This window comes from Frankliniella occidentalis, unplaced genomic scaffold (genome assembly GCF_000697945.3).
Source record: "Frankliniella occidentalis isolate FOCC.00 unplaced genomic scaffold, Focc_3.1 Scaffold35, whole genome shotgun sequence".
Taxonomy (NCBI): domain Eukaryota; kingdom Metazoa; phylum Arthropoda; class Insecta; order Thysanoptera; family Thripidae; genus Frankliniella; species Frankliniella occidentalis.
In genome coordinates this window covers 431255-446365 of record NW_026267165.1, presented here as the reverse complement: position 1 = coordinate 446365, position 15111 = coordinate 431255, and the positions used below count along the sequence as shown (strand labels likewise).

The 15111-nt window shown below is 57.8% G+C and overlaps 3 protein-coding genes across 5 annotated transcripts in view; 1 reads left to right on the top strand and 2 right to left on the bottom strand.

The window, feature by feature from the left end:
• LOC113211511 (uncharacterized) overlaps positions 1–2431 on the bottom strand; it is a 4816-nt gene extending 2385 nt beyond the window's left edge. The window contains exons 1-4 of one of the 3 annotated variants that reach the window (XM_052266146.1): positions 1850–2431; positions 1273–1545; positions 764–1159; positions 7–611 (exon numbers count right to left, since the gene is read on the bottom strand). In XM_052266146.1, coding sequence (XP_052122106.1) covers positions 60–611; positions 764–1159; positions 1273–1545; positions 1850–2023 — 1395 coding nt within the window. In that variant the 5' untranslated portion in view covers positions 2024–2431 and the 3' untranslated portion in view covers positions 7–59. Of the gene's footprint in view, positions 1–6; positions 612–763; positions 1160–1272; positions 1546–1849 lie in introns of those variants that run through there. The other 2 variants (XM_026429896.2, XM_052266147.1) reach the window with 2 other exon arrangements.
• Positions 2432–3383: 952 nt separating this feature from the next.
• LOC113211513 (nuclear transcription factor Y subunit beta) lies at positions 3384–6650 on the bottom strand. Its single transcript, XM_026429898.2, has 6 exons — positions 6485–6650; positions 5880–6142; positions 5318–5442; positions 4634–4849; positions 4225–4416; positions 3384–4146 (listed from the first exon to the last, which is right to left on the bottom strand). Exons 3-6 carry the CDS (start codon positions 5339–5341, stop codon positions 3790–3792), a joined length of 789 nt encoding a protein of 262 aa, XP_026285683.1. The 5' UTR covers positions 5342–5442; positions 5880–6142; positions 6485–6650; the 3' UTR covers positions 3384–3789.
• A 5243-nt stretch (positions 6651–11893) lies between these two features.
• Positions 11894–13199, top strand: LOC113211489 (cuticle protein LPCP-23-like). Its single transcript, XM_026429870.2, has 2 exons — positions 11894–11976; positions 12558–13199. Exons 1-2 carry the CDS (start codon positions 11971–11973, stop codon positions 13047–13049), a joined length of 498 nt encoding a protein of 165 aa, XP_026285655.1. The 5' UTR covers positions 11894–11970; the 3' UTR covers positions 13050–13199.
• The last annotated feature ends 1912 nt before the right edge of the window (positions 13200–15111 follow it).

Below are 15111 nucleotides of genomic sequence, written 5' to 3'. Positions count from 1 at the left end.
GTAAAGTTAGGTGAGTGTGTTTGACCTCAAGGGGTTTGACCAAGCTGAGTCTCTCGGCGTTAACTGACGTAGCAGGGCTCGAACTGCGTGGCGGCGCGCTTGCGCTCCCACAGGAGGGTCGGCGCCTCGCGCGCCGAGTGCGCGCCGTGCACGGAGCGCAGCGCGGGCAGGCGCGGCAGGACGGCGCGCAGGGCGTCCAGCTCGCGGCCGCGCAGCTCGCAGCTGCACAGGTGCAGGTGCTCCACGCTGGCGGGGGCGGCGCGCAACAGGTGCGGCAGCTGCGTCGGCAGCCAGTCGCCGGCCAGGTGCAGGCTGCGCACCTGCCGGCTGGCGGCCAGGACGGCGACGGGGAAGTCGAGGTCGTCGTCCAGCTCGAGGCGCAGCTCCTCCAGCCGGGCCAGGACGGCGACGGGGTCGCCCCACCGGGCCGTGACGTCGTCGGCCTGGTGCCGTCCTCGGTTGCGGTGGAGTGCCCAGAGGAACTCGTGGTCGGGTCGCTCGTAGGAGAACCAGAGGCGGAGAGTGCGGAGCTGTGGCAGGCGGCCGACCAGCGCCGCGCCGTCCACGTAGTCCGCCCCGAGGGAGCGCAGTCCAGGGCACGTGGCCGCCACCTGTCCAAACGTCGGGCACTGTCAGGGGAGACGCGCCGGCCCAGAAAGAGGCTGACGGAGAAAAGTTTGGTCCAACTTTTCTTCTACTGCCCTCTCTCGCCTTGTCTCTCTCTCTCTCTCTCCTCCCGCTCGTCTCCCCACTCGACGCTCACCTGCTCAAGGACGGCCCTGCCGACGACGCAGTGCCTCCGGGGCAGCACGAGCCCGCGCAGTGGCCTCCTCGCCGTGATCGCGGCCACGAGCACGGGGCCGAAGCTGCTCTCCACGTGCTCCACGTCCAGCTGCTGGAGGGCGGGGCAGCCGCGGGCCAGGTCGTCGAGCGCGGCCGACAGTAGGCTGAAGACCCACCCTCTGACCCGGAGCGTGAGCAGCGTAGGGGACGCGGCCACGGCGCGGAGTATCTCCGTGCCGATGTGCGCCGCGCTCGCGTACCCCAGGCACAGGTCTAGCGTCTCCGCGCGCGCGGAGTAGTGGCGTACGAGGGCAGCCACGGCCGGACTGTCCCACCACCAGAGCGTCAGCTTCAGACTCCGGACCCGCGCGCATCCCTGCAGATGCACACAAGGTTTTGGATTAGCACCTTAATTTGTGGGATTGATTCACACAGACGTTTAAAACAAACCAGCAGGTAGTCTCTGGATTTGCCACGCTATTCCCGCACCTTTTCTATCTGGTCCATGTGCTCGTGCACCCTGGCGGTCGCGGCGACGGTGAGGTCCAGCTCGCCGAGCTCGGGGGCCACGGCCACGGTGCGCAGGAAGCTGTCGACGTGGTCGCCGTCGCACCTGACGCGGCGGCGGCGCCACAGCGAGGGACAGCCGGCCAGGCGTCGCCAGCGCCGGCACACGTTGCGGACGGGGCCGCCCAGCTGCAGCGCCTCGGTGGGCAGCAGCCCCAGCACCAGCAGCAACAGCTCCGAGGGCAGCGCCTCCATCTGCGGCCAGCCAAGGGAGGACTTTAGATAGCACCTTTGCGCGAGTGTTGTTCAGACGGCCTAGGTGGTCGCCGTTCCCGTCATTCCCAGTGTTGGTGAATACATCGGTGAATAAAGTTTAATTGAACCTAGCGGGGAACGCTTTTAAGAGCATGTCAATTGGAAGGGGGCTGATTTCATTCAAAATGGACCGTCTAGACCGTCTAGACCGTCTAAACGGCGCTCTCGTTTAAAGGCGGAAATAAGGTAACGTAATAGACCTGCAGCGCAGGCGGGCCGGCACAGGTCGGCACCCATTACTCACCATCGAAGCTTTTTGACCCTCCACAACCCCGTCCTCGGCGTTGCCGTCTTCCACGACGCTATCCTCCTCGACGCCATCCTCTGCGACGCCGTCCCCCTCGACGCCGTCCGACAAGGCGTTGGCCTCTCGGACGCCGTTCACCAGGACGTCACCATGCGCGGCACCGTGCTTCATTCTGACGATCCTCCGGCTAGCTGAACGTCATGACGCGCACCCGGGCCGGCGCACGGGCTCCTCTTCGAGTAGGGCTATGTCCTGGAGATGACCGCCGGCTTGCCTCCACTCACCGCTCGATCGCCCAGACCACGACGACGATGGAGTTCCCTGCGGCCACTACTTGCGGACGACACTGCCGGCGGGGCTGCCCCGGCCCGCGTCCGGGCTGCGCTTGGCGTCGACAGCCACGACGGCGGCACCCCGGCCGCGGCGGCCCGCTGCCCCGCCAGCAGCTGCTCATTTGGACGTCGACAGCGCGGCCGGCGCAACCTGACCGAGTGTGTCGGGCCCGTGCGGCGGCGCCCGGCGGCCCCGCGGGGCTTCGACTTATCTTGCCGCGAGGACTCTGTTCGGGTACGCCCTGGGCTTAGAATGACAGGGCCCCGCGGACGTAGGGCCCTTCAGCCGCGGTTGGGCCGAACGCGCTGTAGCCGCGGTGACACCTTGACCTACAGAGACCTAGAGATTAGATGCATGTTATCAGCAGCAAGCGGAGTGTGAGTGGAGGGGGGGGGGGAGGGCAAGGGTGTTCATAATGTTTTTTTCGTTACACGTACCCACGCACGCGATGCATCCTAATACCGTATCTCTTATCGGGTCTCCGCGGATGGGACCTGGGTCCCCCCCCCCCCCCTCCCTTTTCCACTTTTCACTCTCGTGTACTTCGCCCCCCCGCCGTGGGACCGCGGCATGACGCGACACGGACTATACATCTCGCCGACGTTGACAAGATGCGCGCTCTGGGGCGGAGCGCGCGGCGTGGAGTGTCTCGTGACAGGAGGCCGCCTTCCTTACGCTCGGAGGGGATACATGAGGCCTCGGGAACAAATTCGCACCCTGAGAGCCTCTAAGGTGTGATAAACGCTCGCCATTCTACTAACGAGGCACGGGCCCAGTTTGGAGGGAGGGAATGAGAAAGTTTGGAGGGGGGGGGGGAGGGCGTTGGGCTGCCTAGTCCGCAGGCGCATGTCACCACCGCGCTCGAAGCGCGATGAGTGGCCTATCTCTCGGGCGCCGCGCCGCTGAGCCAGCTCCACTCAACAGAGGGTTCCCGCTGTGCCCATTTCAAGAAGAATGAAGGCAATTGTCACAGGAAACAGTACTGAAATTACGGTAAAACTAGTGCAAATAAACCTTCACAGTTTTTATGGACTACTCGAGGTCATTTATGTGAAACTGTAACTGCTTGGTAAGAAAAATAAGCGGATCTTTCTTACTGGCTCCGGTTCTGATTTCTTTAATTCTTCTCGAAACGCGCAGAGCGGGAACCGTCTATTTGCGTGACTGGGCCTGCCATGGTAAAGCTAGTTGTGCAGAATTTCAAAGTGGAAAATTGTTTTATTAGCAAAAGTATGTATATATCAGGTCCTGTTAATCACAAATTTTTCCTCATTAGTTGTACTAGAACATACAATTAGCAAGAAGTAGCACGGTGCGGACTATAGTTCGCCAGCCAGTCACGGGAGTCAGTCTTTGGCATTATTTCGACCGAGAATACACATTTACAAACAATGAAAAAGATATTTTGTTTAGTTTCTAACATTTGTGGTCTAACTTGAAGGTCATGTGTGGCGAGCTTGTCCTTGGACGCGGGGGGAAAGGGGGCGTACTCGTAGTCTTGTTTCAGTCTGCTGCGCCCGCGCATCACCGGCATCAGAATGGTCTGACTAGTCGGCCGCGAGGCTTTTGTCCATTCCACCTCGGTGGAGCAGGGAGGTGGCTGCTCAGAAGGGCAGGAGGCCGGGAGGGATGGGCTGGGGCCGGTGGCCGTCCTTGTTGCCCCGCCCGACGGGCAGGGGCGGCGGCGGCACGTCCCGGATGCCCTCGCCCGACGGCCGGTTGTTCTTGATGCTGTCGATGTCCACGGCGGGCGGCGGCTGGTACTCGCCCGGGTGGGCGACCTCCTCGACGGTCTGGACGGCGCGCGCCGCCGGGAAGGGCGCCGGAGGTTGGCCGGCGGCGTCCTGGGGCAGCTGCTGCTGTTGCAGCTGTTGCTGCTGTTGTAGGTGCTGCTGCGGGTGCGGCTGCTGCGGCTGCTGTTGCTGGACGTCTGACGCGTACACCACCGGCCATGGTGTGGACTGTGACAGAGACATACGTTAGGATTGAAGCACGAGGGCTCGACGCACCGCGTTGCATAGGAGGAAGGCCGCACTTACCTGATCCTGCTCCTGCGCCAGCGCGACCTGCTCCTGCGTGAGGCCGGGCTGTACGTGCAGCTCGAGTGGCTGTTGCTGGCCCTCCTGTTGGCCGTCCTGGGGCAGGGACACGAGCTGCTGTGGGCCCTGCTGCTGATGCTGCTGTTGCGGCTGGCGGGGGTCGTACAGCAAAGGGGGCTGGTGCGGCGTCACCTGAGTGGAAAATGCGAGAGGTGGTCGGATAAAAGGGTTATTTATCTCAACACAATCAGTCGCCAAAAAAATCAGAAATTTCTGATGTCAAAAAAACTAAGGGGCATCGAAGAAAGTCGAGATAAAACACGAAGGAACAGAGAAATAAGTGTGCGCGTGAATTCATAGTGAAGCACCCCTCGGTTGGACGTTCAGTTTGTTGTGATTGTGCACTGACCTGTGGGAGGATGAGCGGGCCGGAGGACGCGGGGTAGGTGTGGTGCGGCGGGTAGTACAGCACCTGGCCCACGGTGGCCTGCTCGGTGCGGCTGGGCAGCAGCGGCTCGTTGGAGGTGATGAGGGCGTTGTACACCTTGGGCACGCGCAGCAGCCGGCCGCGGGGTGCGGCGCGTGCAGCCGACAGGCTCAGCAGCAGCGCGGCCGCGAGCCACCACTTGGGAAGAAGGAAAAAATAATTCTAAAGACTCGCACTCCTGGTTCTGACAACATCAAAAGTGTTCAACTCGAATACTGAACGAGGAGCCTCCTACGGAAACGTTTCAAATTAGCGGTTCTAACCTATAAAAATAAAGCAGCAGGGACATACAGCTCAGTTTGCATATTCGCCTACTCGCTCCAGCCTTAAGGCTCCATGGCCTCTTGTGTATGCTAGCCCGCAACACCACAACACTGCTGGCGGGTCGAAGCCCTGACTGTCACATGGCTGTTGTGTGCCTGGCATGCATACCGTAAAAAAATAGATTGTGGCTGGCATGCACACTTTTGCAATTTAAGGGACTCAGGATTCCACTGGAAATACATGGTGAGCTTACCTCTTTGGACACCGTCAGGTGTGGTTTCATAAACACTTGACGTGACATATCGCCGCCAGGGTCGGCACAGCTTTGCTGGAGAGGCTCACCTTGTTTCTCGCTGCGACGCGCATGGTGGTCGGGCTGCTGCGGTCGTTGGCGTATCGTTGGCAGACTCGGGGCGGCACTATTTGCAGACGTCGGCTGTGCACTCGGGGCTCGGCCGCATCATGTCCTGCCGACAGTTGGGACCAGACTGACGGAGGAAGGGAGAGGAAAGAGTGATGTTGCAACTAACTGGAGGCGATCCGGCCGGCCCGCCCCAGGGACGGCGAGGACGGCGAGAGAGACAGGGAGAGAGAATATTCCATGCACCCACTTGCCTTTTTCCCGCCCGCCAGCTGCCCCGCTTCCGTCGTCTGCTTTGGTGTTCGATTATGTGATTGGTTCTGGACATCAGTGACTCATGGCGCGAACGAATCGCCGGGTCCTGCCGCACCTCCTCCACGCCCCTCCCCGCCCTCCCCGCCCTACCCGACCCCACCCCGCGCCCCGCGCATGTGGGTGCCCGGCCTAGGTCAACGGAACTGGGATCGCTGTCCTCCCGTGGCCTTGCTCTTTGCTCGCCGGGCGTGGTGGTGGCGGCTGCGTGTGCGTGGACCCACAACTTACTCAGATGGACTCGGTCTCGAAGCTGGACACGGCGCGCACCAGCTGCAGCGGCAGCAGCTGCGGCACCTCCAGCTGCGGCAGCAGCACGAGCACGAGCAGCAGGGACGCGGGGCTGAGCAGCAGCAGCAGCGCCGCGTACAGGAGCGACATCCAGGCCGGGGTGCCGAGGAGCGACGGCGTGGCGAGAAGCATGGCGTCGTCTGCTGGGGCAGCTGTTGTGTGAGACCGCCCAGCCGCGGAGCGCTGAGCAGTGTTCCTTGTGCCTGCAGGCAGTCGTCACATCAGTTTGCGTTTTAAAACGTTTGCCAAGAAGGTTGCCGCCTCGTGACATGCTAGCCGCACAACCTAGACCTAGAAGTCTCCCAGCCTCAACCGGTAAACAACCTTCAACTGTTTTTTTCGGAAAGGCCTGGCCGGGCCTGCCGCTCAGACCCAAGAGACATCCGCGCCTGCGGGCCGGTTTTCGTTCAAACACGGCCGTGGGTGCAGCATGTGACAGTATCCATGCCGGAACACGCTCGCACTTGCAAGTGACGGTAACGTCGAGACGCTCGTCGCTGCATTTTATGCGATGCGTCACGGACAGGGGAGAGAAAATGACTCACCTCCTTTGGTGTAGCGCACTGTATCTGCCAACAAGCTGATTGCTAGGATAACTCAATCACAAACAAACTAATAAACGAACACACCCACACACGCACGCACATGCACGCCCACCGCGCCCGCGCGCCTCCGCCGCTGCAACTGCACTGCACGAGGGCGCGGCGGCGGCGCGTCCGCGGCTCCCACCGCCACCGCTCCCCTCCTCTCCCCTCCCCTACCTCGAGCTCGCTCGCCGCCCCTCTCTAGGTCTTGTGCTGCCGTTGTTGGAGCTCCAAGGGTACCGGGTACCGACCGGCGCGGCGAGGTTAAGGTTCGCGTCGTCTGGGGCGCCCGCGGTCCGCGCCGGACCGGTCCAGCCGCCCGGTCGCTGCCGCCTAGCCGGGAACCCCGGGGGCCGGGGAGGCCGCGGGGCAGCGTAGAGCGCGGTGGCAGAACCGTGGCGGAGTTGTAGACAGTTGTAGAAAGAGCCGTGGAAAGTACTGTAGAGAGAGCTGTAGACAGAGCTGTTGAGGACAGTTCTGCCGAGGACAGCGCTGCTGTGGACGATGCTGCTGAGGACAGTGCCTCTGAACAGTACTACAGCCACTGTGGACAGTGCTGTACCCTGTGCCGTGACCAGGAATCCGCAGTATTGTGGATTTATGTACCCTAGGGGCCATGCCAGTAACAAGTAGACAAACTCGCATACTGCTATAACGTAGGCATGACTCTTGGCATACACAGTGTACACAGCGATGTGCACTGCAATGTACAGTTATAACTGATGTGCACAGAGCTGTGCACTGTGCGCTTGAGCGGGCGCTTGGCCGGAGCCGCGGCAGGGCTTCGGCAGTGCCAAGGCGGCCACTAGCCTCGGGTGACGAGTGAGGTAAAGCGCAAGGTCGCCGCCGGAGGAGAACAGAACAACGCCGCCGTTGTGCACAGGACACGGAGCGGCCTGCTCTAGTTTCAAACGCGCAAAAGTTTGCGGCGCTTTTAATGACCACGTCACGCTTGGGCTGGATCTCGCGTTTGCAGTAGTTGCAGCAGGAGCAGGGCTGGGATACGAACGTCTTTACCGATTGAAGCTACACTAGTCGGCTACGCCACTGGCGGGCTTAGACTTCCAGTAGAGCGGTTAGAAGGTTCGAAGCCCTCTGTGATGGTGCGACCGGCCCCTCCCTGCCCACTGCTCTGGGGGGGAAGTCTGCGGGCTGCTCTTGCCCGGCTCTGCGCGCGGCTCTGCCCGGCTCTGCCCGGCTCTGCGCGGCTCTGCCGCAGGTAACTTGCAGGTGCCCCGCCTCGCCACACCGCGCCAGCGGTCTGACGCAAGAGCGAGGAGACAGACGCGCCGGGTGGGGCTTAGACCAGGTCGACCTTGGATGCTGGAGCTGGAAGAAGCCCGTGGAAAGGGGAGAGGGGAGGGGTGGTGGTGGGGGGGGGCGAGCCTTGTGTCTCCACGCCGCGCCACGCCAAGGTAAAGGTGGGAGGGGGGGGGGGGCTGTGGTAGTGCAGGGGCTCAATGCCTGTCAGGCCACACGCGTATTATTTGGTGCGCGATCCAGCGAAAGAAAGCCCCCCTCTTTTTGCCGGTCCCTGCGGGGCCCATAGCCCGGGAGCGGCGCGGAGCGGGTGGGGGCCGGGGGACAGAGCAGCCCTGCCCAGAGCCCTCACGGCTGGCCGCGCCCCCTGCCTGCCCACCAGCATTCTTCTCTCATGCGAAATAACGAAAGCCACGTGACGTTCCCCGCAGACCATCTCCTCCTCCCTCCCCGCCTCCCCACACACATTCCTAAATATAAAAATGTTTAATTCGTTGTCAAATTAAAACTTAATTGATTGAATGCATTGCCTGCATTGCATGAGCTTCAATCAAAATAGCTTCAGGCAAACGGTTAATTCAAACGCTACGAAAGCTGCTGGCAGAGGTGCTGGGTCGTTGAGCCAGAGCGCTGCTGAACTCCCGTCGTGGAGCTGCCGCCGTCTTGGTAGGCAACCCATCGAACTCGGGACGGGCACTGAGCTGAGCACAAAAGTCTTCTCCACGCGCAGTAAAGGAACCCGAAAAGAACGTCGACTGCCATTTGCCGGTACAAAACTGCCTTGTTCGGCCTCTAAAAGCTCGCATAGCGCCTGGTAGGTAGGCAATATCTTGCCTGAAGTGCACCGGTGTACGGCGGGGTAGGCTACCCCGAGTCTTGCAGGCGCCCCGGGCTCCGGCAGTAATTATTTGCCAAATTTGAACCTGGAAATGAGGGTACAGCTTCTGGTGTAGGCAACGCATTCGACTCACACAGCGCCGGTAGCTAGGGGGTTGGCAACCCAACTGACTCGAGGGCAGCATCAGAGCGGGTATAGGCAACCCATTCGACTTGCGCGGCGGGGCGGCTGCTGGTCGCGGGGGTGGTCGCCGTTAAGGGATTTGTCTTGTCAGGCGGCCACCTCTGAGGCGCACCTGCGCACACCGCAGCGCGGGAGAATTAAACTGCTGACGATGATCGCTAAATCAAGCGCGGGGCATTGCCTCATTGCCTCCTCCTTCTCCCCCGCCCTCCCGAAGTGTGCTCCCTGCTGCGACCTCGCCCACCGCCGGTGGGGAGCAGGACCTTCTGCTGCTGCTGCTCATTCTCTTGGTCTGATTAATGGACGAGGATTAAAATTTCATCCTGAGGGAGCAAGCGAATAAACCGATTGTTTTGCCAGCAGAGGAGCAGCGACCCCCACCTCCTCCCGGTCTCTAGTCTACATGAGTTAGAGGCTCTGTATTTAATGAATTTATACTGGGGTGCGCGCCAAGCTCTCCAATGTTTTATGCCGCCGCTCCGCTCAGTTTTGTCTTGTTTGTTGGGCATTGTGTTTTGTTTTTTTTAAAGTGACTGGAATGGTCTAGTTTTTTTTTATTTTCGCCAAATGTGGTTTACGACCTGCGGAGGGTCGCGCGCGGAGAGTCGTCCCCCGGGCCCCGGCGGCGCGCCGGTATGCGGGCGTGGTCAGGTCGCCGCGCCTCGGCTGCTCGCCCGGCCGGCCGGTCTTTGAACCGCGGCGGAGCGGACTGGCGCGGGCGGACTGTACCTGAACACGGCCAGAGTAACGGAGACGACTGTTCTAGTTAATCTCGCGCCCCGCACTCACTTGACGGCACGGCCAAGTGCGCCACAACACCCGGAATATACCGCGTGAAAATAGTAAAATCGAAAGGTGGCCCGACGCGATGACGGGGGAGCCTCGACCTTCACCCACACGCCCGGCAACACTCTATTTTTGTCTAGTTGAGGCGCCTGAATGGGCAGAGGTAGCGGCGGGCGGGCTGGTGGGTACCAGCGGCCGCGCCCAGACTGCCGCTCCTCCTGCCGGCCCGGCGGCCACGCCCGGCCCGCCCGCCCGCCGCCTGTTCCTGGAGGGGCGCTGCCGCGGCGACCTTGATCTTGGTCGGCGTCCTTCGTGTGTGCGGATCCCGGGCCGGCTGCAAGGAGCGTGCGGGTCTCGGCGGAGGAGGGTGGGCGGACTGCAGCTCGACGGGAGAAGCGCTAGTGCTGGTGGCAGGGCGGCGGCGGCGGCGACAGGCTCCGATACTGTGCAGGAGGGCGACAATGTCACTAACGGCCAGTAGATAACGTTGGCATTACATTAGAACGAGTCGATATGCGGTGAGGTGCAGTGCTGTTCTATAGGCAGATCGCAACATGGCAACATAGAAGGTGCCCCGCCCTCCAGGGTTCAACGACAAACATCACTTTACGCTCATGCATATACTGAGGCTAGCACTCGCACGCATCCCGACACTCCCAGGTGCGTGCATCCGGTGCTGATACCAAACTGAAGAGGAGAATGTAGCTCTTCATTTTTTTAGAGAATACTAGAAAACTAACCGTAGAATACAGTTTTTTTTTAAAAGAAGAACTCAACATTTTATGCTAGCCGCCCATGGTTTTCTGAGTCTCCCAACGAAATAGTTGTCTTGTCTTAACGGACCACAAAATACCGTTATGACTTTTATATTTTTATGACAAAAAACGTTACGTAGGTTGCGAAGCGAAGTGGGTCACAGGTTAGTGATCAAGTTTGGAGTACAAGGCACTGTGAGAAAATCCCTGTGATCGGGCGTTTGCGTTCAACGATTTTCTTGAGACATGCTCTGCCCCGCCTACCCTGGCTCACCTGCCTGAGCGCAACCGGTTCGGGCAATGCACCCGAGAAGGCAGGCCATCTTCATCAGGTCCCCTTCGGCCAGCTTCCGCCCCGAAAAGTTTGACAATAACTCGCGCCCTTGTATATTAACTTGTACTCTGTGGACTAAATAAGATAAGACACTCCTTTCATTAAAAGTGTTCTTAAGCACAAAACTTCTATTTGGAACGATATTGCCGCAATTTGTTGCGAAAACTTGCATATCTGAGCTCTGGTACAAATGGTCACAGCTAAATTGCACCTCTGTAGGAAATGACAAGTTTAATAGTGCACATCATTATCTGGGACACAATGAGCTTACTTTATGTAATGGATGAAAATAACTGTGACTCTGGTAAAAAGCATCAGCATACAACAACATACTAAATGATGTGTAGTTTGAAGTGTGCACAGTTTATTCACTACATGGTGTGGAACTGAACTAGACGCCAGGGCTTTCAGAAAAAATTATATTAAATTTTATTCTACCGATAATTTTGCTCTTCTGGAGGAAAAAAATTCAAAAAGACAGACGTGCTTGTGCAAAATATCTTTCTAAGCTGGAGGCGGCTAATTTTTTAATTTAATTTAACTCTTTCTGCCAGCCTTGTTAGACGTCAATTTGGTGTGCAAACGTGAACGTTAAGTTCACTAATGTTTAATGTTTGCACATTACAAAGTGTGCAATCCACCGTGCAAAATCACCAGTTGCCCATATCAGTGTGCAATTTTTGCACATTTGTTTTACCTGTGACGGAAGTATCGTCTGCTCCGCCTGAACCATTACCAACGCCTCGACCCATCAGAAAAGTCGTAAGTCGTGAGACCAGCTACCGGAATACCGCCTCTGATTGGCTGAGGCTTTTGTTGTGGCCCGGGAGCAGACGATATTCCCTTTCTTCTTCCTTTCCCTAAAATACCTCATTGTCGCTTTCCCCATTTGAATTTGAAGCAAAATATGCTTGTCGGTTGGCATCCTCCCTTTAGCCATCGTTGCACACCGTTCAGTCATTACTGTGCAACTCGGTCCTTGCGTCCCTTTTCTTCTTAATTTGTGGGTGCTAGATCATCCTGCCGCGGATGATTTCGGTTAGGTTAGGTCAGTCCGGGCGCGTGTTGGGCGTGGCGCCGGGCGGAGCTCCCGCTCGGTGCTGCGGGCTGCGTCTGCAGCGGCGCTCTTCCCCGCGGCGTCGCCACGGGGAGCGAGAGAGAGAAGGGCGAAGAGCCGCTGCCCTCCCGGACGCCTCCCTGATCCGAGGCGTATAAAAGCGGCGGTGAGGGTTCCAGGGGTTACAGTTCCTTTTGCCAGAGCAACGAGGAGTATCCCCCACACACATCCACCATGAAGGTAAGTGCCGTTTTGCCATAGAAAAGCGTCAAAGTTATCAACCTTTCCTTCGCGTATTCACTGATAAACTAAGTGTTCAACTGCTCAACACTTGAAAGTGTGCAACTGCAAGTTAAATACTTGCAAGTGTTAACTCGGTAGATGTGCACTTGCAAGTGTGCAACTCCTCGGTTGCACACTTCCTAAGATTGGACGCTTACTGTGTAGGAAGTGTTCAACCGAGGAGTTGCACACTTGCAAGTGCACACCTACCGAGTTGCACATTTGCAAGTATTTAACTTGCAGTTGCACACTTGCAAGTATTTAACTTACAGTTGCACACTTAGTTTATCAGTGTTCGTAATTTCGAAAACATATATTCCTTTAATGATACACCAAAATCCGAAGTCTATGAATGTCGCACACCTGAGGTGAGTGAATTTCGATTCGCACACTTAGACTCGTTAGTAAGATTGCGTGGATTTCCACTGTAGTGGCAAATTTTCCAATTCCTCCAGAACCCGTAATATTTTAAAGCTCATCTGTTTATTTGACCGATTGTGAATTGTCCGGGTGTGTCTAACGCTGACCGTCTCCCCCAGGTCGCCGTTTTCGTCCTGGCCGTTGTCGCCTCCGCCTCCGCCGGCCTCATCCCCGCCACCACCCTGCTGCGCGCGCCCCAGCACGACAGCGCCGTCATCCAGAGCGAGCGTCTGGGCGGCAACTTCGCCTACTCCTCCGTGGAGGGCCACGCCTACCAGGCCGTGAGCCCCGTGGTGCAGCACGTGCAGACCCCCGTGGCCGTCAGCTACCACGCCACCCCCGTCAACGTGCCCGTCGTCCAGCAGGAGCAGATCGCCTACAAGGCTGCCCCCGTTGTCCACACCGTCGCCGCCGCCGCCCCGGTGGTCCAGACCTACGCCGCTGCCGCCCCCGTGGTCCACTCTGCGTACTCCGCCCCCGTGGTCCACTCTGCCTACTCCGCCCCCGTGGTGCACTCCGCCTACTCCGCCTACTCTTCCCCCGTGCTCCACTCTGCCTACTCCACCTACGGCGGCGCGTACGCTCCCTCCGTGGTCGCACTCAGGAAGTGAGCGCACCTCCCATCATCCACCCCCCGCAACACTCCTCCGAACCCATGGCGCCTCTCGGTGCCATAGGTAGTCGCTCTGAGGGTCGAGTGCTACTTTACCTTCGGTAGTAGCGGCCTATGCTGTCAATAAACCTTCCTACCCCACTACAAACACCTGTTTTCAATCTTTTATATCTCTGCCCTCTATTCACCGTTAGGCACATTTTCCTGTGTGGAGCTCATTCTTTTGTCTATTTTGTTTTCTTCTTTGACGTACGTTCCATGAACCTCCAAAAGCGGAAAAAAGCACTTTTAAAATCGACCACCAAAAAAGAAAAAAAAAAAAGATCACGCTATGGGAGATAAATCAATGAGGGACGCTGGTGTCGCGCTGATTACATTGCTGTTTTGAGGGGGAGGTGGCCTAGCCTCGTCATGGCGAACCGGGATTATCATTTTGGACAAAGGGGAGGGGCGGGGGATAATTGCATCCTGATTACCTCACCCTGACGTCGTTACCGACCATTTGAACGCCCCCTCTGGGGCCGCGGTGCTCTGTGGCGGTCGCTCCCCACCGTGCCGCGGCCGCGAACAAGGTGCGCTCTGCTTGGCATTATTGATAGACGGATGACTGGTATGTCAGTAGTCGTATCTCTGGGGTTCCATTTCATATCCACACCAACTTAGAACGAGCAGTGGTTGTTCTTTCAACGCGACTGCCTACACTGTCAACATTAAAGAAACGGGCATGTTGTTCAAATGTCCGTATCAAAGAAAGCAGGCATGCAATGGACAGGGTGTCTCATTGGCTCAGGCCCTATGCTTTTCGGGGGTTAGATACTATACCACGTCCGGGCGCGTGGACGAGTTGCCCACTCGCTCGGCGCAGTGCCACCGCGGTGAGATAGGCAATCGCACCCCTACTTCGAAATGCGGTACAGCACAACAATAACATATACGGGACCGGGACGAATAATAGGACACCACGTATAAAGGAAAGAAAATAATGATGACCATTTTTGGGTTACAGACAGTATACATGCACACTGACAGCTGTATGCATTTTCATTTTCATATGTGGTTAATGTTCGCATTTGAATTGACAGTGGTGCGTAGAGAGGCTTTCTGCTCTCTGCCTAAACAGAACGCCACTAATGCACGGAATGCTTCGCGTGTAGTTGAATCCGTTTCACAGTGAAAAACTGTCGATAGGTTTACGAGGAAATTTTCCATGATTTGAGTCGTAAAATAACAATCTGAAATTGTAAACTAATAAGCACTTCGTCTCGACTTGGAATTGGTCGACAAAATTGACTAGGAATTTTTTTTTACAATGCTTATTTTTCTTTGTCGCCGTAACGATGGAAAGAATGAGAACTGCAATACTGCGCCGAGTGCACGCATTTTTGTGCACCAAGCCCCGTCAGCAGCACATACATTCTGTACATTGCAATATGTGTGCGCGCGGGCAGCCAGAGGCGGGGAGGAGTGGCCTTGCGCGGTGAGTCTGCAGCTTCCTGGACCGATCAAGCTTTGGGTAATGGCTCCGCCGACAAAACGACGACCAAAAACTCACCGAAGCGCCACGCCACGCCATACGCGGGCTAATTTGGTATTCCTCCATTTAGCGAACGTGCGTGTGTGCGTGTGTATGTGGAAGGGCACTCTTGTGTGTGAGCGCGCGTGCGTGTTTGTGTGTGCGTCTTTGTTTTTCGTCTCTACAGTGTTGCTCGTGTAATATATCACAAGCAGTCTCATCAGCGGATCGGACCAGACCCGACCGCCTCTGACAACGGCAGAAAAGCACCATTTCAACCGCTCGACCCGTGCCGCCGCGCCACGGGTGGACTTCTTGCCCGCGCGTGCGGTTCAAAAGGGCAAACTTCTGCGTGTTTGGCTTATGAATGTGTTTTTGTTGCTGCTGTCTGCGTCAGTTTGGTCTCTCGCTTTATCTCGCTTTCCTACGTCCTGGTCCTCTCTTGCTCTGTCGCTCCTTTTACTCGCTTTCGGACACTTTTGCCCGTTTTCCGTCTGCTTTGCTCGCTTTCCATCTCGTTTACTCTGTTGCTTTTCATCTCCCCCTT

Bases quoted from the DNA above. Each gene is read 5' to 3' on its own strand.
- LOC113211513 (XM_026429898.2), bottom strand. From the start codon at position 5,341: ATGCGCGTCGCAGCGAGAAACAAG. The intron at 4,850-5,317 runs GTGAGCCTCTCC...CTTCTTCCCAAG, and splicing joins GCGTCGCAGCGAGAAACAAG to TGGTGGCTCGCGGCCGCGCT. The intron at 4,417-4,633 runs GTCAGTGCACAA...TTTTCCACTCAG, and splicing joins GCCCGCTCATCCTCCCACAG to GTGACGCCGCACCAGCCCCC.